This window comes from Cricetulus griseus, chromosome 5 (genome assembly GCF_003668045.3).
Source record: "Cricetulus griseus strain 17A/GY chromosome 5, alternate assembly CriGri-PICRH-1.0, whole genome shotgun sequence".
NCBI classification, from domain to species: Eukaryota; Metazoa; Chordata; class Mammalia; order Rodentia; family Cricetidae; genus Cricetulus; species Cricetulus griseus.
Window position 1 is genome coordinate 69870354 of NC_048598.1, and position 24410 is coordinate 69894763.

General features: G+C 46.1%; 1 protein-coding gene and 1 pseudogene across 1 annotated transcript in view; one reads left to right on the top strand and one right to left on the bottom strand.

Moving 5' to 3' along the window:
* The window catches only part of Tfcp2l1 (transcription factor CP2 like 1), a 58667-nt gene that overhangs the window by 25543 nt on the left and 8714 nt on the right, over window positions 1-24410 (bottom strand). Inside the window, exons 3-4 of the mRNA XM_027417820.2 lie at window positions 1039-1115; window positions 341-446 (exon numbers count right to left, since the gene is read on the bottom strand). Of these exons, the coding sequence (XP_027273621.1) occupies window positions 341-446; window positions 1039-1115 (183 nt within the window). The remainder of the gene's footprint in view (window positions 1-340; window positions 447-1038; window positions 1116-24410) is intronic.
* LOC100757286 lies at window positions 11527-12123 on the top strand (annotated as a pseudogene).

Sequence of the window (24410 nt, forward strand, 5' to 3'; positions counted from 1 at the left end):
ATCTGCTTGTTTCTGTGTCCCCATAGCTGAGATTACAAGAGCTCACCACCACACATGGCTTCTTTTTACATAGGTTCTAGGGATTGAACTCAGGTCCTCATTCTTACATTTTACCAGTCGAGCTATCTTATTAGTCCTCTTTCTTTCAGACTCACTATATACAGACCAACATGGCCTCAACCTCGATATCTCTGCTTGCCTGTGCATCTCCAGCACGGAACTGCATATATGTGCCACTATTTTGGGCTTCCCTGTGAGCATAAATCTAAGTGGCATCCACAAAGAACTGCACTCCCTATGGCCCAGGTGTTCAGGGTTGGTACTGTCTGAGGAGACTCACCAATGTCCAGGATACGGTCCCCAGGCCTGCTCCACCGCCAACCCTCCAACTGCTGGTGCTCGGTGTACTGCAGCCGGCGGTCATGGAAAACTACACGGATGATACTCTGTGAAAGGCAGATGTCAGAGATGGCTCTGTGTGTAGGTACTGGGAGACCCCAAGAAAAGCATGCATCCCTGTCCCTGGCCAGGGAAAACCTCTGGCCCTCTTTTTGGGGCTTCCTTTCCTCGGAACCCCAAGAACATGGGCAATGGTGAGAAGGGTGCTGCCTTCCATGGCTTCTACTGTTCTGAACAACTTCACATACATGTCTAACTAATGTGCTGCTCTGTGCAGGTGAGAAAGGCTCAATTGAGGACAAAAATTAGGTAACCCAGAGCACACACCACCAACATAAGCCACTCTATCCTGGTCCACTGCCTACCCATCTCAGGGGACAGTGCACTCCAGAAATTGGGATGGGACTGTAGCTCAGAGATGAGAAGGAAGCTGCTTCTCCCTTGAATTCCTTCCTACCAGGCACTCAGACCCTGCAGTGCTCCTCCTCCAGGCACTCAGACCCTGCAGTGCTCCTCCTCCAGGCACTCAGACCCTGCAGTGCTCCTTCTCCAGGCACTCAGACCCTGCAGTGCTCCTCCTCCAGGCACTCAGACCCTGCAGTGCTCCTCCTCCAGCACATGAAGTGAAGACTCACTCACCTTCACATACTTGGTGTTCAGATCTTGGAAGTCCCCTAGCTTCCGGTTCTCCAGCAGCCGGATTTCATATGACTGACCTGGGAGGGTGGGGGCAGTGCATTTTTTCATTTCTTTCTGTAATTTTATTTGAGACAGGATGTCTTGTAGCCTGAGCTGGCCTCAGACTTGCTAGGTAGCTAAGGAGATCTGTGAACTCCCAACCCTCCTGCTTCTGCCTCCAAACCACATCCAGTTTGTTTATTCACGGGTCCCGGGGCCAGAACCCAGTTCACATGCTTGCACAAAAAGGACTTTACACATGCAGTTGAAAACAATTTCAATCTCTCAGAGCCAGAGATAGGGCTCAGCAGTTAAGAGCACTGGCTACTCATTCAAAGGACCTCAGTTCAATTCCCAGCTCTTACATGGTGACTCATAACCATCTATAACTATGGTTCCAGAAGATCTAGACTCTGAAGACTCACGGCACACATGTGGTATGCAGACACACGCAGCCAGAACACCCATACACATAAAATAAATTTTGTTTTGTTTTGTTTTTCCAGATAGGGTTTCTTGGCTGACCTGGAACTCACTATATATACCAGGCAGCCTGGAACTCACAGAGATCCACTTGCCTCTGTCTCTTGAGTGCTGGGATTAAAGGCATGCACGCACCACCACTGCCTGGCACATAAAATAATTTTTAAAATTTAAACTCAAATTCTCAGCCAGGCCAGGCATATTGGCAAAGGCGAGTAGACCACTATGAGCTGCAAGCCAGCCAAGGCTTCACAGTGAGATCCTGTCTCAGAATAAACAATCCATTTCTCAAGGCTTTATTTTTTTTTTATCAAGGCTTTATTTTAACATGAAAGGCTGCTATAAGCAGCTTATTAGGGAAAGACTTTCCCAACCCGAAGTCATAGACAAAGAGGTGATATGGCTCTAAAGTCACATGTATAAAAATGTGAACCTAATCCCAAAACAAAGCAGTGACAACAAGCCCAGTGACTACTGACTGGATGGCTTTACAAGCAGCTATTATACACCAGGGAATGGGGAATGGTGATGCAGCCTAGAATCCCAATGTAGGGAAAGCTGAGACAGGAGAATTGACAGTTCAAGACCAGAATAGGCCATGTAGTGAGATTCTTTGTCAAAAAAGAAAGCAAGGAGCTGGTGAGTTGGTAGAAGAACAGACTCCCACAAATTGTCTTCTAACCTTCATACACACACGCGTGCGAGCGCAAAACATTTTAAACAAAAGAGGCAACTAGTTAGCGAAATATCTACACCTTCCTTCATCCAATTATGGAAACCGGAAATGTGGCATTAAATAGGACAGACAGCCACGGAAGACAATTAAACTAAGAATTCTAAGGTAGGGGGACAATCGTTGAAAAAGCTCTGGGCCCCAAATCCAATGGCATGCACAGTGACACACAGAAGTGGCAGAGGGTCAGAGGTGGAGAAAGGTGATGTGGCCACACGCCAAGAACTGCCTGGAGGCACCAGAAGGTTAATTGCAACAGTGGCACCTCCCATAGGTGCCCAGCCCTGTGACTCTTCTCTTCCAGCCTTCTAAGCCACGAGAACCAGCTGCCAAGGAAACAAGCCAAAGCAAGGATTCCAGAATGGGCAAAGAACCGGAAATCAAACCATTTGGTGCAAATATTTGCTGAGTAACAATTACACAGGGAGCACTCTGCAAATCCTGGGGTCTTGAGACTAAGTTGAAGGGCTCCAGCCACTTGTGGACAGCGAGTCCTGACCACAGCTTCTGGGCCTGGACCCAAAGCTGCCCTGGCCAGATGTGGACCACAGAGTTTCCTGACCACAGCCTCTGGACCTGGACCCGAAACTGGCTGTGCACAGTCACGCACCCTTCTCTATTCACTACTGTGTGTGTAGGCTTTTCAGTATGGGTAAGCACAGAAGTGCAGTCTATGTACTGAAATGTGAAGGCCAGAGGACAACAGCCATCCTTCCTCAAGCATCAGCCAACTTGTTTTTTGAGAGCCTCTCACTGGCCTGTGGCTTGTCAAGTTGACTAGATTGGCTGGCCAGAGCACCCTAGGGATCTACCTGTCTTTGCCTCCCTAGAGCTTGGCAAGACAGTGCCACCAGGCCCTGTCTTTTTTATGTGAGGGCTGGGAACCAAATTTAGCAGCAAGCATTTTTATCAGCTGAGGTATGTTCTCAGCAACAAAGACTTGTAAAAACTCTGCTTCCAGGCCTGGACATACTAAGAACCTTCCTTCCACACCCTAACTGGTTTTTCCAGTGTCCTTCCCCTTGCTGAAGAACGTAGAAAGCGTTGGCAGAGGCCCAAGGCCCAAGTGGTCATTACATGAGTTTACAGGAGCCCCAGGGGGGCAATTAGCACTGGCCCCGGGCTCTGCAGGGTGACCTCTACTCAGGCCAAGCAGAGGCAACTCCTGCCACATAGAGAATGATTTTCAAGTCTGCACCAGGAGGCAGCACTGGCAGGTTTGACCCTTTGTGTGGTTTGTAGGCCAGGATTATATGGTGAGCTTCTCCGTCACTATGGGAATCTAGCTCTTCCCATGTAGTCTCCCTGGCCCTCCCTCTCAAACATACATGCCAAGGATGCTTCCTAGCCACCTGCTCCTCTTCATCAGCTGCCCTGCCCGTGTGAGCCTCAAGACTAGCACACAGAACCAGACTGGATGAGCATGGTCACATAGACCAAATTCAGCTTGGGTGCTTTTTTTTTTTTTTTTTTTTTTTTTTTTTTTTTTTTTTTTTTTATACCATTCTTTCACTTGCATGGGATGAAGGGAACTGGATATCTCTGAAGGCCTGGACCATATCTGAGAGCCTCTGTGTAACTGTTGGGGTTCTTGTTGTTTTAGGGAGAGGGTTGGTTTTTTGAGACAGGGTTTCTCTGTGTTGCCCTGGCCATCTGGTACTTACCCTGTAGACCAGGCTGGCCTCAAACTCAGAGATTCTCCTGCCTCTGCCTCCCGAGGTTCATGCCACCAACACCCAGCCTAATTGTTGTTTTGTTTTGCTCACTGCTGCACTACTTGGCACACACACAGTAGGTGCTGTGCAAAAGCTTCAGTGTGATTTCATAGTCTAGTGTGTATGTGTATAGTATTCTTATATGCAAATGCATGCATACACATGGAGGGTAGCTGGTGTCCTCCCTGTCAATCACTCCTCACTTTATATTGGTTTGTTTTTTGTTTGTTTGTTTGGTATTGGTTTCTTTGAGACAGGGTCTCTCTATGTAGCTCTGACTGGCTTGTGACTTCCTATATAGAGCAGGCTGGGCTTGAACTTACCAAGATCTGCCTGCCTCTACCTCTCAAATTCTGGGATTAAATGAGTGTGCCATGACACCTGTTTCTTCACCATACCTTTAGAGACAAGAGTCTATCACTGAACTTGGAGTTGAGCAATTCAGCTAGGCTGGTAAATCAGCAATGCCCTGGGACCCACCTGTCTCCACCTTCTCAGTACTGGGAGTAGCAACACCAGTTCCTCTTTCATTCTTTCTTTTTTAAGACTTAGCTTACATTTTTATTTGTTTATGTGTGCATGCCTGCAGAGGCCAATTAAGCAAGTTAGATTCACTGTCAGTTGTGAGCCTCCTAGAGTGGCTCAGAAAGAGTATCAGGTGATCATAGCCCAGGTCATCTCTCCAGCCCCATCACACCCAGCTTTTTATGTGGGTTCTAGGGGTCCAACTTCAAATCCTCATGCTTTGACAGCAAACATCCTACCAATTGAACCACTTCCCCAGCCCCAATTTCAAATTCTTTACAATGTTCTTCTATGTTACAACTATGGGGTTTTGCAAAGGTTTTGCAAATACACTCCTGCTCTCAAAGGTTTGTAATTTCCAGGTACATCATAGCACATGGAAAGGGATAGATGAAGCAGAATCTGAATAATTCCTTCAGAGACAAGGAGATGGGAAGGCTAGGTGCACTAATCCTGATGCTGGGCAGGGCATGTGAAACAAGGCTGGAGCATGCAGGTAGCACGGGAGAAGGCTCTGAAGAACAGACAGGGTGTCTATGGTGTCAAGGGAAGGAATGAATATGACACAAACTCCAAGGAAAAGTACAGCTGGCATGGTGGTTTCCTCTGGAGAAATATGATGGACAGCTTCACTCAGGGAGCATATAGGTGGCACAGATTCCTGGGATATCGATTTGCAAAGGTCTCTCAACTAGCCAATAGCAGCACTCTGGATCAGGCGGGAGTCCCACTGGATAGAAACTGAGACCCACAGAGGTTCCCAGGACAAGCCAGGCAGTTGTGTGTGATTCTCTTTCAAAGTTTGCTAACTGGAAGACATGTGCTTAAGGCTACCCCAAGCATCCTACAACATCCTTCTGCCAAGTTAAGATCTTTTTCAACATCCTAAGCAATTATTTGAGAATGGAAAGGAAGAAAGAATCCTTACAGGAAATGGGAGTTTTGATTTCAGAGTTATGAAACAGAGGGGTTCTTGTGCTGTTTTGTTTGTTTCTGACATAGGATTCTCAGATAACTGAGAATGACCTTGAATTTCTGATCCTCCTGCCTCCACCTCCAGAGTATTGAGATTACAGATTATAGATGCACCATTACCTTCAATGCCTGGGGTTAATGGACACTGGGGTCAATCACCAGGCTTTGTTCATGTTAGGTGAACACTCAACCAACCAAATTACACCCTCAGTCACTCATTACCTTAAACTTGAATCAATATTTTTAAGCACATATCACATCTTCACATAAGAAATCTTAATCAGCAGGTAGTGGTGCACACCTTTAGTCCCAACACCCAGGAAGCAGAGATAGGCAGATGTCTGAGTTCAAGGTCAGCCTGATCTACAGAGTGAGTTCTAGGACAGCCAGGGCTACACAGAGAAACCCTGTCTCAAAAAGCAAAAGCAAAACAAACAAACAAAAACCACTCATAATCATGCACCATAAAAAAAAATAAGTATGGGGAACCAACCCTCCCCATTCTGGTCTCCACACTCTGAAATATGACAACACTGACATTGAACTAAGAGTGTATCCGGCAGGGAATCTGGTGCTTGGAGGTCTGAGGGTCCCAGCCCGGCAGGAGGAAGCAGATTAAAAACTGATAGGTAGGCGGCACCAGCAAGAAGCTTCAAGGAAATTCCCTTGGAAGACCCAGCCCAGCCCTCTACTTGCAATTGTTAAAAGCCTGCCAAAGGATAGCAGGGAAAGAGCTCCAGGTCACTTTGTGATGTAAACTAGCCCTTGGCAGGTGGTTCCCAGCCCAACCCAGGGAGCCAAGGTGACCTGGGAGTGGCAGAAACTGAGGCAGAACTCACACCACACACTGAAACAGTGGTGGCTGAGCCCAGTACTCTGAGTAGTACTGTCCCTTCCAAAGGAGGGGTGGGGACTCCCTGGAATAATTTAATTTCAGCCTGACTTCACCTCTACCTCAGAGGGATAGCTTGGAACATGCCCAAAGGGGCCTGGGACACCAGAATGGGCAAGGACATTTCCGGATTCGGTTGCCTGCTAGCCCCCTTACCCTTTCCTTTCCTCACTTGACCCATGAGGACAGGTGGTAGAAGGGTAGTGACCCCCTCATCCCCTGAAGCTATATAAACATTATTTTCTTCTTTTCCCTAAAGCAGTAGTTCTCAAACGACATTTTAACAGGGGTCGCCTAAGGCCATCAGGGAATACAGATAGATAGCCAAGTCACAGTGGCTAGGACCCTGCCATTGGAACAAGGATGCAGCTCAGGACCGCAGATAGAGAAAGCACAAGGCTGAGTTTCAACAAAAAATTTATAGGCGTCCCAATGGCAGTCAGAGAGTAACCTGCAGGAGTAGGTTCTCTCCCTCTCCCGGGTAGGTTCTGGGATTGAACTCAGGTCATCAGAGCCTGTACCTGCTGAGGCACCCTGCTGGCCCACACTGGATTTTCATAGAATCCTACATCCTTCCTACGGACACTCTTCTCTCTACTTCTTCGACAATTTTGCCAGTCCCCTGCAGGTCCTTCCTGCATTACCGTGAAGTCACAGGTCCCAGTGGCAGCTATCCCAGGAAAAGCCTACCAGTTCTCCTGAACAGCTTTCCCGAGTTTCTTGCTCATAGTCAACCCTACCATAACACACCTAATATAAATAAGAGAGCTAGAGCTGGTGAACCAAACAAAGAAGAGCATGGAATCTTCCTCACCCCCATGAAAGATTTAAAACTGCTAAGGAAAAATAACAAAGTCTGGTTCATATCAGGTTATCAATAAGTAAACAAACACAGCTGGCTGCTAATATCTCGCAAGACACAGATAGGAGTTCATTATCTTACCACACTACAGGAAGATTAATCAGGATCTAGAATCACCCAGGAGGCAAATCTTTGGGCATGTCTGTGAGGAACTTCCTATGTTAGGCTAACTAGGGTGGGAAGGCCTATCCTAATGTGGACAACACCAATCCATGAGTAAGGGTCTAAGTGAATTCAAAGTACAGGACTAGCTGAGACCCAGTGCCATCTGTCCCTGCTTCCTAGCAGTATGCCAGCTGCCTCACCCTCCTACCACCGTGCCTTCCCTGACATGATGGACTGGGAGCCAAAACAACCCTTCTTCCCATAAGTTGCTTTTATGGAGCATTTTTGTCACAGCAACAAGACAAGTAACTAATGGCCTCAGATACCCCACTACCAAGACACACAGTTTACAGGATGCACGCTAGTGCTTAAAAATATTTGCACAGGGCTAGGGAGATGGCTCAGCAGGTAAAGTGCTTCCTCATATAAAAGCAAGGCGAGCAGCCAGGTGATGGTGACACACGCCTTTAATCCCAGCACTTGGGAGGCAGAGGCAGACGGATCTCTGTGAGTTTGAGACCAGCCTGGTCTACAAGAGCTAGTTCCAGAACAGCCTCCAAAGCCACAGAGAAACCCTGTCTCGAAAAACAAAATAAAACAACACACACACACACACACACAAAAAAAAAAAAAAAAAAAAAAAAAAAAAAAACAGGTGAGCATGGAAGCCCATCTATATCTTAACATGTGAAAGGTGGAGACCCTGGAGCAAGCTGGTTTGCCAAAAATAACCAAGCCTCAAACTCAGGGTTCAGTGAAAGACTCGACCTCAATATATAAGGTGGAACCCAGTAAAGGAAGGTACTGAACCTCAGTCTGCCTTGGACATCTATAAATACATACATACAATACACACACAATATACATAATACACACATACACAATATACATAATACACACATACATAATACACACAATACATACACAGAACACACAAATACATATACACATAATACATACACACAATATACTCATACACATATAATACATAGATATACACACTAATACACATGCAATACACATAAACACACCAATATACACATACACACACAAGACACACATATACATACACATATACACATACGCACACATGCACACAAACACAAACAAAAAACACACAAAAAGAAAAATGCTTGCACAAGGCTGCATTGAGCAGCAGTACTGATAGCTAAACTCTGGAAACATACTAAAATGATCCACCATTGTATTCCCAGGAAACTGTAATGCAGAAGCAGAGAACAAGGCACACACATTCATTTAGGGTCCAAGTTGACATCATCTGGGCACAGAGGAGGCAAACCTAAATGGAGTGAGTAACAGTATCCAGTCACCTGATCTGCATCCTTCAGTATAATGGTAGACAGGGGAGATCAAAACAGGTGCAAGCTAACCAGCTGAATACAAGGCTCATCCTCAAGGGAGCTTCCATCAGGCCAGAAACCTGATTGAAACAAGATACTATCAAGGGCTGGGGTGTGGCCCTGTGAAAGAACCCTCACCTAGCGTGCTCAAGACCCTGGGTTTGATTCCCAGCAGTGGCAGGGCAGGGTCACACTGTGCAGCTCACAAACATTCACCTGTCTCTGCCTCTTGAGTGCTGTACTTAAAGGTGTGACCACCATGCCAAGACCTTCTCAGCACTGTTGGGGCATCCAGCAGGTGCTGCTATAGTACCTGTGCTAAACTTCCTCAGACTGGGAATATAAAATAATATCCTTGGGGGCATCAGGATGGCTCAGCTGGTAAAGATGCCTGCCACTAAACCTGAACACCTGAGTTCAAGTTTGGGACTCACATGGTAGGACAGAACCAACCCCCACAGGTTGTTGTCTGACCTGCACATGCATATGCACACACACATAAATAAGTAAATTTTTAAAATGCAAAAAAAAGCCAGGCGTTGGTGGCGCACGCCTTTAATCCCAGCACTTGGGAAGCAGAGGCAGGTGGATCTCTGTGAGTTCGAGGCCAACCTGGTCTCCAGAGCGAGTGCCAGGATAAGCTCCAAAGCTACACAGAGAAACCCTGTCTCAAAAAAAAAAAAAAAGTCATTGTTCTCAACAAATGTATGGTAAATGGGAATAAAGGTTATGTTGCATTAATGAACTCTGAAATGATTTAAGCAAGACACTTGACATCAGCCTTTTGCCTTCACACATAGGCACACACATGTTCATGTGCACTGCCACACCCCCCCAGGCTTATCTACCTATAATAGATGCAGAGACAGATAAACATACAGACAGACTCACACAAGCTGTCTTCTGACCTCCATCTGTCACCGGCATGCACATACACCCAGACACATACAAATACACACACACTAAAAATAAATAATAAAATTTCAAATGCCTTAAGAAAACAGTAAGAACATAGAAAATTAGAGTATATTATGAGTAAATCTGAAGAAACACAAACCAAGAAGCCTGGCAAGTGCCTCGATTCCAGGCCACAGGTGATGCTCAAGACAACAGTGGTTGCTATTTTTTCTTTCAGGGTCAAGTTGGTGTCCCAAGGCTCATAGGGGTGGGCATTTGAGAAAAGGGAACCAATTAAAAGGTTGAGCAAGTCATATCAAGCAAACAGAAGGAAGGAGCTAAGATTCCACAGTGCAGCAGCAGGGGATGCAGCAGCTCAGTTGGTCAAGCACTCACCTAGAGTGCTTGAGGCCCTGGGTTTGCAACTCAGCACGGTACAAACAGGGCATAGAGGTGCACACCTGCAATCTTCCCAGAAGTCAGGAGAGGCAAGAATATATATCAGGAGTTCAAGATCCTTTTAGACTACATTGCATTAAGTCAGCCTGGGATCTCTGTGACCCTGTCTCGAAAACCAAAGAGCCCACAGTGCAATGTGAAGGAGTCCAGCCGGCTGCTAATGCCTGAGGCTGAGGTGTCTTGTAGGTCAGTGGCAGACTCAGCAGCCTGAAGCCTAGACCAAAATAAGAAAAGGGAGACAGGATCTGGGCAAATACCCTGGAGTTGAGTCCAGACCCTCCCAAGTTAGTTCTATGTGACCAAGCAATTTCTGGTTTTGGTTTTGATTTTTTTGCTGTGATAAAACCAAATGGAGCCCTCATGTATGTTAAGCAAGCCATCTACCATTGAGCCATACCCCTAGTCTCACAGGCAAGTTTGCAAGTTTGTGGAGGGGGGTGTAAATTAAATATATATGTGTTGCATATGCATTGTGTACAGGATCCTGGGTACCACGCAGAGGTCGCAAAGGACACTGGATGTCCTGCTCTATCACTCTGTCTTATTCCCTTGAAGCAGGGTCTCACCTGGAGCTAGGCTGGCAGCCAACAAACCCCAGTTATCCTTCTGTCTCCAGCCCTTACAGTTCTAGGGTTATTGATGCAAGTGCAGTCACAACCATCATTTTACATGTGGGCTGGGGATCTGAATTCTGGTCCTCATGTTGGCCCAGTAAACATTCTACCCATTGAACCATCTCCCCAGCTTCCAAAGGCAAATTTTCAACCCCCCCCCCCAACTCCCCGTGTCTCTTTCTTAACACCTGCATAATTCGGTCTACAGCACTTCCTGTGAGCACTCTCTGTGACCACAATGGTAAAGTAAGGGTTGCATTTTCCTTACCTGCCCCACCCCTGTGCTAGTCACTCTAAACTGAACAAATAAACTCTCTTGCAGCATCACCACCCTATACATCAAATGATCCAGCACTCAAGGTCACTAAGCCAGGAGGCAGCCTAGCAGAGAGCCATCCCCAGAACTTGGACTCCAACGGGCAGCCCAAGTATCTCCCAGAAGCCAGCTCCTATGTGCACAATGCTGTCCAGAACAGTCTATCCCAGCTGGCCTCCACTGGGCAGAGCCTACCAGGTGCCTTGGCAAGAATGGCATACAAACTAGAATAGCTCTACTAAATGGGCAGAACCCAGAGCAGGGCCTTCTGCCCAGATCACCATGTTCCCAAGAACAGGAGGCAATTGCCCCAGCCAGCAAAGATTTACAGATTGTTTACTTTCCAACAGTTGCTGGTTTGGGTAATGAACGCCACATAAACTATATAAGAGGCCATTATCACCCAGAGAAAGAAGGGCAATGTGCCAAGAGTCCCATAAGAATGACAGAGAGGCCACCCTCTCACTCGTTCTCTTTCTGCCCCCATCTTGGTTCCAAGTCCTCCACACAAAATGCCTGGTGAAGCCACAGAAACCATCCCTGCTATAGAGCAGGAGTTGCCTCAGGCTGAGACAGAGTAGGGAACAGAACAAGACTTTACATAGACAACCACACAAGGCCAGCTGGCGGCAACAGCTGAAATGAATGAAGAACCGGCCAGTAAAGCAAAATAGTCGGAGTGAAAAGAAGGCAAGGAAGGCTATGTCCAAAGTGGGTCTTCAACAGGTTACAGGGGTTACTAGAGTCACTATCCGGAAATCCAAAAATATCCTCTTTGTCATCACAAAACCAAGTGTCTACAAGAGCCCAGCTTCAGATACCTACATAGTTTTTGGAGAACCAAGATTGAAGTCTCAGTAAGCACAGTTAGCATCTGCTGAGACGCTCAAAGTTCAAGGTGAAGCTGTTTCAGACATTTAAGAAACCACCCAGACTCCAACGGTACAAGAGAGTGAGGAGGAAGAGGTTGATGAAAGAGGTTGAAGAAACAGGTTAAAGACATAGAATTGGTCATGTGACAAGCAAATATGTCAAGAGCAAAGGCAGTCGGAGCCCTGAAAAACAACAGTAATGATATTGCAAATGCTATTATGGAATTAACAATGTAACTATTTGACAGCAAGGACGCTCCCTTTCTTGTACCCCATCTCCCCTTTTTTGGTGTTTCAAAAGTGGGACTACAGCATGGTTTGAAATTTGTACTGTTTCTGTCACTAATAAAGTTATGGCTTCTTGTTGAAAAAAAAGAAAAAGAATGACAGAGAAGGTGCTGGGCAGTGGTGGCACATGCCTTTTAATTCCAGCACTTGGGAGGCAGAGGTAGGTGGATCTGTGAGTTTGAGGCCAGCCTGGTCTACAGAGAGTTCCAGGACACAAAGAAACCTTGTCTCAAGAGAAAGAGAGAAAGAGAGAGAGAGAGAGAGAGAGAGAGAGAGAGAGAGAGAGAGAGAGAGAAGGAAAAAAGCACAGTGAGGTGTGGATAATCTGTTTTGTCACCCCAGTGCATATGGTACCATGCAAGCACCCATGACCATGACTGAGTACACTTAGTCAAGGAGACAGCACATGCAGGGACAAAGGCCTTTCTGTCCAGGGACCCAAGTCCTCACGCAGAAGGTCCATGACCTATGTGACCTTGGAAGGCCTTAACCTCCTTCCTACTATGAGTGTCATGGATGAGATATCATGCCTGGCACACAGTAGGCCCCCAGTCAGAATATACAAGGTAGTTATGCACAGGTAAGTACCCCCCCCCAAAGAAAACTATAGCGTGGACACTTATGAGGGAAGGGGCTGCTGCCAGGGCTGGGGCAGGGTAAACACCAGAAGAACATGAAGCACCTTGTAGTGCAAAAAGTGAGGAAATGCTCAAGGCACAAGTGACAGAGGATCCAGGCAGAGGGACTTACAGAATTGGCAGGACAACATGAGCACTGAAATATGAACCCAAGAACTCGTGTTAACCTGTAAATGTGCAGGAGTCTACACCAGGGCAGAGAGAACAGGAAAAGAACAGCACATGTGTTTATAGAGGGAGGGGAAGGGAAGGGGGGAGGGAGAGAGGGAGGGAGGGAGGGGAGGAGGGAGGGAGGAGGGAGGGAGAGAGGGGAGGAGGGAGGGGAGGGAGGGAGGGAGGGAGGGAGGGAAAGGGAGGGAGGGAGGGAGGGAGGAGGGAGGGAGGGAAAGGGAGGGGAGGGAGAGGAGGGAGGGAGGGAGGGAGGGAGGGAGGGAGAGTCAGAGGACAACCAAGGGAAGCCAGCTCTCCCCTCTCCCCAAGTGGGTCCCAGGGACTGAACTCATGTCATCAGCCTTGGAGGCAAGCACCTTTATCTGCTGAGCCATCTTGCCAACACAAGAAATTCTTTTTTATATTTTTGATTTTGTGTGTGGAGGCCAGAGGTCAATGTCAGGTGTTGTCCTCTATCATTCTCTGTGTTATTTTGAGACAGGGTCGCTCGCTGAACCTGGAGCTCACTCATTTGGGGAGGCTGGCTGGCCAGTGAACTCTAGGGAGTCACTTACTTGTCTTTATCTTCCCAACATTGGGATTGGAAGTATGCGCTACCACCATGCCTGGATTTTTTTTTTCCCCTGTGGGTGTTGGGGATTGAACTTGGGTCCTCATGCTTGTTTTACAAGCTTTTTACTGACTGCACTATCTCCCCAGCCTGAGAAAACTCCTTACAGAAGCATTTCTAATAAAGTGTAGGCAGAGGGAAATAAATAGGAAAGTACTATCAGGCAACTACAGCAGCAACTACAGCTCCTCAACAGGCAGAAAGAGGACCAATCTATCAGCACAGCCTAAGTGGCTTCCTCAGCAAGGCATTTATCAGCTACACAGGGATGACAAGTAACTGCACAGAAACCCAACACACTGACTGTCTTAATTCAGTCTTCAAGGCTAACATCACTAGCACTGAGAAACACAGTATGGTGATTCCCAATGATATGCCCTGTCAAGGCACTTGGGGCTTCCACAGCACTCAGGCCAGAAATGCAGAGTCTAGATGTCATCCTACAAAATTCAGAGGACTCAGGAGATGGCTCAGTGAGTTAAGTACTTGCTGTGCAAGCATGAGGGCCTGAGTTTGATTCCTGGAACCAATGTTTTGTTTTGCTTTGCTTTGTTTTATTTTGTTTTGTTTTTAAAAGGGGATAGGGGGTGGGAGGCCCCGGAGGCCATAGTCAATGCACACACCTTTAAACTCAGCAGTAAGGAGGCAGCTCTATAACTCTGTGAGAGTACCAGGTACCAGGTCTATACAAAGAGACTAAAACCCCAAAAGAAAAGAAAACAACCAACAAAGCAAGACAGAGTCCTTGGTGCCTGCTGTGGGTTCTGGAGGAGAGTTAGACCCTAAGTCAAAAAAGCAAGTACAAGGTGCTTGTAGGAAAGGCATCCACAGGTGTCCTCTGGCCTCCACATGCACACACACAAATATACACAGAAAGCCTCAGAGGAAGCTGGAAGAGCAGTGGGAGAGGATGTACTTAACATGTTCAGAAACAGCCAGATGGTGGTGGTGGGGTTGGCACAGGCCTTTAATCCTAGCACTCGAGAGGCAGAGGCAGGCGGATCTGTGAAAATTCTAGGCCAGCCTGATCTACAGAGCAAGTGTACAGGACAGCAGGGCTACACAAACCAGCCCTGTCTCAAAAACAAATGCAAACAAGCAAACAGTTCAAAGCCTTGGGTCCTGTCCCTAGCACTATCATTTCCCACAAAAAAAAAAAAAATCTATCAGAGGGAGGAGGGGGGTTGGACAGCTGGGCACTGGGTCCTAAAACAAGTTACAAACAGCGTTGTACAGCATGTCAGGGTGACTTGAGTCTAGAGTTTCTTATTGGATGCTCATAATCCAACAATTGGGAAGCTGAGGATTCACAAAGGTCCAAGGCCATCCTGAGCTACACAGGGAGAGCCTATCTCAAGAAATAATGAAAGAATAAGAGGAGGGAGTTCAAAGGCTCCCAGCACACAAACACACACATCAACAACACCACTGATTAACATTCAGAGATGGAATGTTAATCCCCTGACATGACCATGATTTTAAAAACATTTTAAAGGTATTTAGCACCTGAGGAACAATGACACCTAAGATTGTCCTCTGGTCCCCACACACAAGCATACAAACATATGGTGTTCATGAACATAAGGGCTGGCGAATTTAGCTCAGAGACAGAACAGTTGTTTACTATGAACATGACCCCAGAACCACACCCCACACACCCTACCCCATCCCCCACACACAGCGCCATAACAACTGTCCATCAACTAAAGAACAATTAAATAAGATATGGTCACATTGCCCGAACAATAGAAGACGGCGATGTGATTTCAATGAGTGAAGAAGTCAGTCTCAAATGGCCAACATTTCCAGGACACCATTAATAAGCAAATTGAATGTATGTGTCCATGCCCATGTGTGTACATGCTGAGGCTAGTACTCAGTGTGAGGGGGCTTCCTCCATCACTCTTTCTCTTTTTCTTTCTTTTTGTCAGGGTCTTTCACTGAACCTAGAGCTCACTTGCTAGCAAGCCCCAGAGACCCTCCTACCTCTGCTTTCACAGCGTTGGAGTTAAGGATATACCACCACATCCAGCTTTTCGTCCCCACAAGGGTTCTGAGGGATTGAACCTCAGATAGGATGTGGATTACTGAAGCAGCAGGTGGTACTCAACTGGATGCCCATTTATTGATGTAATGTATTCAATAAGCTATTTGTCCTTCAAAAGGGTTGGGGGTGGTGATGACTGACTGCTCATGGATGCCAAGGACAAAAATATTCTAAAATTAATCAAAATGATGTTGGTGTATTTAGTAGATTATACTAAAAAAAAAATTAAATTAGTCTTGCTACATAGCCTCAGGACTGGAAATCCTGCTGCCTCTGCTTTCCCTGTACTGGCAATGTGACATACTGGGACATAGTGACAAGTTGAAACTTGCCACCACACCCAGCTGAAGTGTACACTTTAAATGGGTGGTTTGCATGTTGGAGAAATTACATTCCAATAAAGCTGTTTTCTCAGAATACTTTAAAAAGGCAGACCAAGGGCTAGAAAGATGGCTCAATAGTTAGGAGAACTTGCTATTCTTACAGAGAACTGAATTTGGTTTCACCCATGAGGTAGCTCACAGCCATCTCTAACTCTACTTCCAATGGATTTGATGCCCTCTTCTGCCCTCCACCAGCACCAGGAACACACCTGGTGCATGAACAAACACTCAGGGTGTGGTGCATACAAACAAACGAGGGTGGCGGTTTGAATGAGAATGACCCCCATAGGCTCATGTTTGAATGCTTTGTCCCCAGTCAGTGGAACTTTGGGGAAGGATTAGGAGGTGTGGCCTTGTTAGAGGAAGTGTGTCACTGGACCTGGGCTTTGAAGTTTCACTCTCTCTCTCTCTCCCTCTCTCTGCCTGAGGATCAGGTTGTAAAGCTCAAAGCTACTGCTACAGCACCAGGCCTGTCTGCTTCCTGCCATGATGATCATGGACTACCCTCTAAAACTTTAAGCAAGCATCTAGTTAAATGCTTTCTTTTATAAGAGTTGTCTTGGTCATAGTGTTTCTTCACAGCAATAGAACACTGACTAAGACATAGTGTAAAATATATTAAAGATAAATCTTAAAAAAAAAAAAAAAGACAAAAGCCAGGTGTGGCGGTGCATGCCTATAATCTCCAGAAACTCATAAAAGTGAGTGTGGCCTGTATGCCTGTAACCCCAGCACTTGGGAAGATCAGTAGTTCAAGGCCACCCCTTAGCCTGGGCTATATGAGGCCCTAGAAAAGGAGAGACCTGAAGGAAGAAAAAGGAGGGGTAGGAGGAAGGGAAGAAAAAAAGGAAGGGTTGGAGCAAGGGGAGGAAGAGAAGGGGTAGGAGGAAGGGAAGAAGCAGTGTCGGAGGAAAGGAAAAGGGGGTGTAGGAGGAAGGAAAGGAAAAGGAGGGATACCACTGCATGTTCTGGGCAAGTCATAAAGCCTCTCTAAGCCTGGCTTACCCACTCCAAAATGGTCAGCTGAGATGCAAGGGCTAGCTCATGCTTCTATAATCTGGATACAGTTATAGTCACCAGCAATTTCATCAACAGACACCCAGGACTCTGTGTTTTTCTGTAGGGACACTGGTGCACAGACATTTTGAAAGCAAGGTAGTACAAATGCCCTGTGCTTGGGCGTGGGGAGTTCTAATGTTTGACTCTGGATTCCTAGAACACCTGGTCTCTCCCTGACATTCTGGATCCACAGGATCCTCGGTAACAAGCTGGAGAATGGCAGATCAAGAACATCCCAGGTTCTCTCAGGCACAGAGAGCTCTGAGAAGAGTGGTCTTCAGCCAGCAAGAAAGAGAACAGACCCATGTATGTATCTTCCCTAGAGAAGATATCAACCCTATCTTCTCTACTCCATTCTAGCCCCGTACTGCAAAAACAGATTCCCCAGCCTTCTGTCTCGAGGCTGAAACACAGAAGAAACTACACACTCTAGGTGCCACATGAATGCCACCTTTGAGCCCCAAAGAGAAACCAGGACTGTACTCACAGAGATGGTTAGAACCCCACTGTGTATGTTGAAAAGTGTTATTCCCCCTCCAGGCCTCAGTCTTTCCATCAATTAGATGGGGTTGGGAGAAGTAGCCCTCAAGTTACTCAAAGTTCTTCCTTTACTAAGATATGTAGAGGGGCTGGGCTGCTTCCAGAAGACCAGAGTTTAGTTCCCATCACTTATATCAGGTGGCTCACAACCACCTGTAACTCCACCTCCAGGGCATCGGACTCCCTCTTACAGCCTCCATGGGCACCAATACTTAGGTGTGCACACATCCTCCTCCACACACACACATAAATGAATGCTTTAAAATTAAAGGCATGTAGAGGGGACCAGGGATGAAGGTCAGTTGTGAGGTGCCTGCTTAGCACACATATCACAAGTAGGTTTGATCCCTAGCACCATGGTAACTGAGCCTGATGCAATCCCAGCACTTGGGAGGGAAAGGCAGAAAGAGGAGGGGCTCAAAATCATCCTTAGCTACATAGTGAGTTTGAAGATGCTAACTGGACAGATATAAATTAATGAACAGATCTGGGCATGGTGGTGCACTCCTATACCTCCAGCTCTTGGAGACAAGAGGCAGGAAGACCCGGAGTTAATGACAGATTCAGCTACTAGCAGGTTCAAGGCGACCCTGTCTCAAAAAAGCAGCGGCTAGTGAGAGGCTGTGAGAGGGGCCTCCCAACAAGCCCTGGTGACCTGATTTCCATCCTGGAGACCCACATTTCGGAAGGAGAGAGCCAGTTTCTCTAAGTTGTCCTCAGACCTCCATAGTGGCATCATAGTACACTGTGTACCTGCCCCCTAAACACACATTAAGCAAATAAGTAAATGTAGCTTTTAAAAATTAAAAAAGTTTGGGGGCTAGAGAGATAGCTCAGTGGTTTAGAGCACTGGCTGCTATTCCAGAGGACTCAAGATCAACTCCCAGAACCCACAACTGTCTGTAAATCCAGTTCCAGGGGATCTGAAGCCCATGGCCAAACACTAATGCACATTAAGAAAATATATAAATTTAGGGGCTGGAGAGATGGCTCAGAGGTTAGGAGCACTGTCTGCTCTTCCAGAGGACCTGAGTTCAATTCCCAGCAACTACATGGTGACTCACAACCATCTATAATGGGATCTGATGCTCTCTTCTCTGGTGTATATATACATAATAAATAAAGAAATCTTTAAAATTAAATAAATTTAAAAAATAGCATGTGGCTAAACACTGAACTGAAATCCAGTTGCAGAGAAGGAGGAGTGATGAGCAAAGAGGTCAAGACCAGGCCGGTGACACCCACAGAAACAGCTGACCTGAACAAGGGAGAGCTCTTGGTTCCCAGACTGATAGCTGGGAAACCAGCATGGGACTGATCGAGACCCCATGAACGTGGGTATCAGTGAGGAGACCTCAGAAATCTATGGGGCCTCTTGTAGTAGATCAGTACTTAACTCTAGCATAGGAATGGACTTTGGGAGCCCATTCCACATAGAGGGATACTCCCTGAGCCTTGACACACGGGGGAGGGCCTAGGCCCTATCCCAAAGGATATGACACACTCTGGTGACCCCCTATGGAAGGCCTCATCCCCCCACCCCCTCCACCCCCCGCCGGGAGCAGAAAGGGTATAGGATAGGTAGGGTGTGGTGTTAGTTGGGGGGGACGGGGAGGGAGAGGGAACTGGAATTGACATGTAAAACAATCTTGCTTCTAATTTAAATTTTTTAAAAAAAGGTAGCATGTGGTGATGGTGGTACAAGCCATTAATCCCAGCACTTGGGAGGCAGGCGGACCTTTGTAAATTCTTAAGCCTGGTCCATACGTGAGTTCCAGGACAGCTAGAGCTGCTACACAAAGAAACCCTGTCTTGAAAAACCAAAAACCAATAAATAAGAAATTAATTTTTTAAGTAAATAAATTAGTTAAACGGAGATTTAAGTGATAGGATTTGATCATCAAATTTCTTCTGATTAAGCATGTAAGGCAAATGGTCACCAAGCCACACCTCTAGCCAATGGTGTATCCTTAACAAAAGGAATGTTTGGTGGGTTGCACTTTTTCAGGTGGTATTTCTAACATAATTTCATTTATCTTCAAAAGGAAAAAAACTTAGCAGGGTGGTGGTGGCACATGCCTTTAATCCCAGCACTAGAGAGGCAGAGGCAGAGAGAAAGTCCCAGGACAGGCTCCAAAGCCACAGAGAAACCCTGTCACAAAACCACCCACACCCCAAAAAAGGAAAAAGCTCAAGTCAGGCAGTGCTGGTGAACTCCTTTAATCCCAGCATTTAGCAAGCTGAGGCAGGCAGATCTCTGTCTGAGTCTAGTCTGGTCTACAGAATGAGTTACAGGACAGCCAGGACTATTCAGAGAAACCCTGGTTTGAAAAACTGGGGGTGTGGTGGGGCATGGAGGGGGGAAGCTTACATCATAAGAACTCATAAATGATCCACACATCCAGATGTGGTGACCCGTGATTTTAATCTCAGCACTCTGGAGGCTAAGACAGGAGGGTCTCCAAGAGTTTGAGGCCAGTCTGGTCTACAGAGTAAGTTCCAGGCCAGCCAGGGCTACATACTAAGACTGTCTCAAACACACACACACCCATCCATGCCAGTGTGACCAAGAAAAAACTCTGGAAGATAGGCATGTCTCTCTGCTCAGCCACTGTGTTATAGTGATTTTAAGTAATATACTTCAGGGTCATTTGTCTTCTGTAGGTTATATTCCCAAACTCTGAGCTAAAAATTAATGGGGGGGGTACCCTCAGCTGTGGAGGAAAGCAAGAAAACAGGAGTTAATCCCACCTCATTCTTTAAATTCAGTCACTGAGAGACTTGAAAAGAAGGAAAAATGTAACCAGACATTTGTGAACACTTAATTCTTCAGGCAATAGCCGAAAAGGATGTTGTCCTGGAGAGGACAGCCAGGAGCCCAGAGACGAAAGGAGTTCTCAGGCGCTAGGGAAAAAGCTAAACTCCATTTTATAAGCAGGAGATGTGCAGCCAATGGGGCAGCTCATGTAGGCACACTCTAATCTCCCTCCCTGAAGGGAGGTTGTTTCTTTCTTCTTCTGGAGATGTTTTTCCCACAGTTCCTCAGAAGCTACAGAAAGTGCAGAGCCTAGACCCACCCAAAACAAAACCTGGCTTCCCAAATGACTTCTCCTTTTCCTGAAAGTTCTTCAGGACCCACTATAGCTCCATCACTCCCCAGACTCCTGTCTGACCAGGTGAGGAGAGTAAGGGATTTAAAGACACCTATCAGGCTGTCGCCTGAAAAAATGAGAACAATTTGATTTTAGAGTATACCTAAAGAGAGTATCCGAGCAGGACTGGAGACCTGAGAAGGCTGTCATGCTTAGCAGCAAATACCTTTCCCAGATAACCCAACTCACCATCCCATGTTTCCTCTTTACAAACAGTAACGGAAGGAATGGGCTTTTTGGAGCCGGGGCACTGGCTTCAAGCTCTGCAATCTCCAGCTCCGTGTATCGTCCTAAGAGCACCTACTTGTAGGGCTTTTCTTTGTCCAATTTATGGTAAATCATGGGAAGAGGGGTTCAGAGGGGTTCCGTGACTTGCTGGAAGACAGGTGTGTCAGCCTTGCTGGCCCTCCATTCTTGCCTTCCTTCAGCTTCTCTTTTCGGAACCTTCGACCCCCATTGGCTTTAGTTCCTGGGTGAATGAAATCAAGGCTCCAGTGGCATTTTGTCACTAGATTTAAGATTCAAGGTTGTTTTGAGGCTGCTGAGGTGGCTCAGCACGGAAAAGTACTTGCCACCATCAAGCCTGATGATCTGAATTCAATCCTGGGACCCCCCTCATGGCAAGAGAGAACCAACCCCAGCAGGTTGTCCTCTGACCTCCACATGTGGGCACACAAGTCTGTCCTCCCCCTCATTAGCACTTGCCTGATCTCAGAAGCACACATATATATATATATATATATATATATATATATATATATAATAAAGAAAAAAACATTAAGAGTTATTTGGGTAGAAAACACCAACGCTTCCTCCTCAGCAAGCACTCAGAAAAGGGCTTTTTTTAATCTCCAAGCCTGAGGCACCTGGGGTTTACTCCCACTACTTCTGCACCTCCTCATTCCCCTCAGGCTCCATTGTCAGGAAAGCTATGTCCTCAAGGATCTTTGACCCCAACAGGAACTTGTAGCTCTCAGTCTATTCTGCAGCTGTTTGCTCCTTTACAAGACTTCTCTCAGAAGATATACTTGTTTTCAAACCATTTTCCCCACATCTAAAACCAGTCACCAGGTTTGGTGATCAAGACAACCCTGTGTGGCATGACATGACTACCGGAGTCCTCCTACTGCCAAGGCACTCCTTGGACACTGCCCAGGAAATGGTGGTCCAGTGATTCAGTAAGAGACTTTGATATACATAAGAGTGTTCTTTTCGTTCTCAGAGAACTTTAAACACATGGATGGGCTTCACACAGGAAACAGTAAGGAACTGTAGACATAGTTCAAAGATAGAGCACTTACCTAACACACACAAGGCCCTGGGTTTCCATTCTCAGTCCCACCAAGGGGGGGGGAGCAATAAATATCATAGGGCCAACACAATAAATAGAAATAACTGGAGAAAAGCTTCCAATGGACTGAAAGGGTCTTGAATAACATTTTATTGATAATAATGACATGTTTTTTTAAAGCTGGCCTCCAACTCATGATCCTCCTGCCTCAGCTCAGTGCCAAGATTACAGATGTAATACAGATTAACCCAGAAGGTGCTCCATTTTATATAATCTCAAGCTAGTCAAGGCAAGTCCTAGTTGAGTACTTGGATGGGAAGTGTGATGAAGACACCTAATATAATGTCATTAATAAGAGCAAAAGCAAGAAAAGATACATATGTTCTCTGAGTAATTATTGCTCACATACCATGAGCCACCCAACATAATGCTTAAAATGCAGGTCACAAAATAGATAGATAGATAGATAGATAGATAGATAGATAGATAGATAGATAGAGCGAGCCATGGGCAGGCAAGATTACTAAAGCAAATAAGGCCACCTGCCACCAAGCCTGACGACCTGTGCTGACCCCAGGATGCACATGAAGGACAGAACTCCCAAGTTCTCCCCTGATCTCCACATGCGTGCATGGTTTGCATATACTCACACAAACAAATGGGTAGATAAACAAATAGACATAATAATAAAATTTAGTCATTGGTCATTGGTCTGGGAGTAGTAGTAGAGTGATTCCTTAGCATGCTCAGGACCCTCAGACTTTACATGCTACACACCATAAATGTAAATCACACAAGCTAAATGGCTGCAGAGGAAAATATTACAACATATGCCACTAAATGCTTCACAAATGATGTCTCTTTTAATGGATTGGACGAATACCCCAAAAAGAAATTTACAAAGGACATATTAAAATCACACAGACATTCTAAAAGACCAAGGTATTTCATCATGTTAGTCATTAGAGCATAGAATGTTTAAGCAAGCTGGTACCCTCCTGTACTCTGGAAGCTGAGACAGGAGGATCACAAGTTTGAGGTCAGTCTAGGACCCATAAAGACTGGGACCACATCTTAAAAAAACAACAAGGTGGTTAAGAGTACAGGCTGCTCTTCCAGGGATCATGAGTTCAATTCCCAGCCGGACGTTGGTGGCACACACCTTTAATCCCAGCACTCGGGAGGCAGAGGCAGATAAATCTCTGTGAGTTGGAGACCAGCCTGGTCTACAAGAGCTAGTTCCACAGGACAGCCTTCAAAAGCCACAGAGGAACCCTGTCTCAAAGAAACAGAAACCAAAAACCAAACCAAAACAAAACAAAAAACACAAACAACAACAACAAAAAAGCCAGGAGGTGGTGATGCACATTTTTAATCCCAACACTCAACACTCAGGAGGCAGAGGCAGGAGGATCTCAGTGAGTTCGAGACCAGCCTAGTATACAAAGTGAGTTCCTGGATAGTCAGGACTGTTACACAGAGAAACCCTGTCTTGAAGACCCCCCCAAAAAATAATAATAATAAAATAAAATTTAAGAATGCTAATTTAAAAATCACATTTTGAGGGCTGGAGACAACAAAGCTGGAAGGTAAAGAACACTTGTTTACTGTGCTTGCAGAGGATCCACATTCCGTTCCCAGTACCAACCAACATCAGGCAGTTCACAACCACCTATGACACCATCTCCTGGGTATCTGATGCCTATGACCTCTATGGGCACTGTACTTGCCCTTGCCAGGCAAACATGAGGACCTTTGTTTGGATGCTCAGAACCCACACAAAGTTGGATAGTAGTAGCATCTGTAACTCTAATTCTCCTATGGTGAGATGGGAAACGGAGACAGGAGAATCCCTGAAGCTTAAGGCAAACAACTGAGACCCTGTCTCAAACAAGATAGAAGGTGAGGTCAGTCACTCAGTGTTGTCATATGTGTAGGGGGGAGAGCTGGGGAGGTTGAATAAGAATGACCCCCATAGGTTCATATATTTGAATGCTTGTCACCACAGAGTGCTGCTATTTAAAAGGATCAGAAGGATAAGGAGGTTTGGCCTTGTTGGAGGAAGTGTGTCACTGGGGTTGGCCTATAATGTTTCAAAAGCCCATGTCTCTCTGCCTGCTGATCAGGATGTAGTACTCAACTCCAGCACCATGCTAGCCATGCCTATGGCCATGCTCTCCATGAGGATAACAGACTCTGAAAATGTAAGCACACCCTAAATAAATGTTTTCTTTACAAGAGTTGTCTTTTTGATGGTGTCTCTTCACAGCAACAGAACAGTGACTAAGATACTACACAAAGACTTTTATTAAAAAAAAATAAAATCTCATGTGAAAACTGGTGAC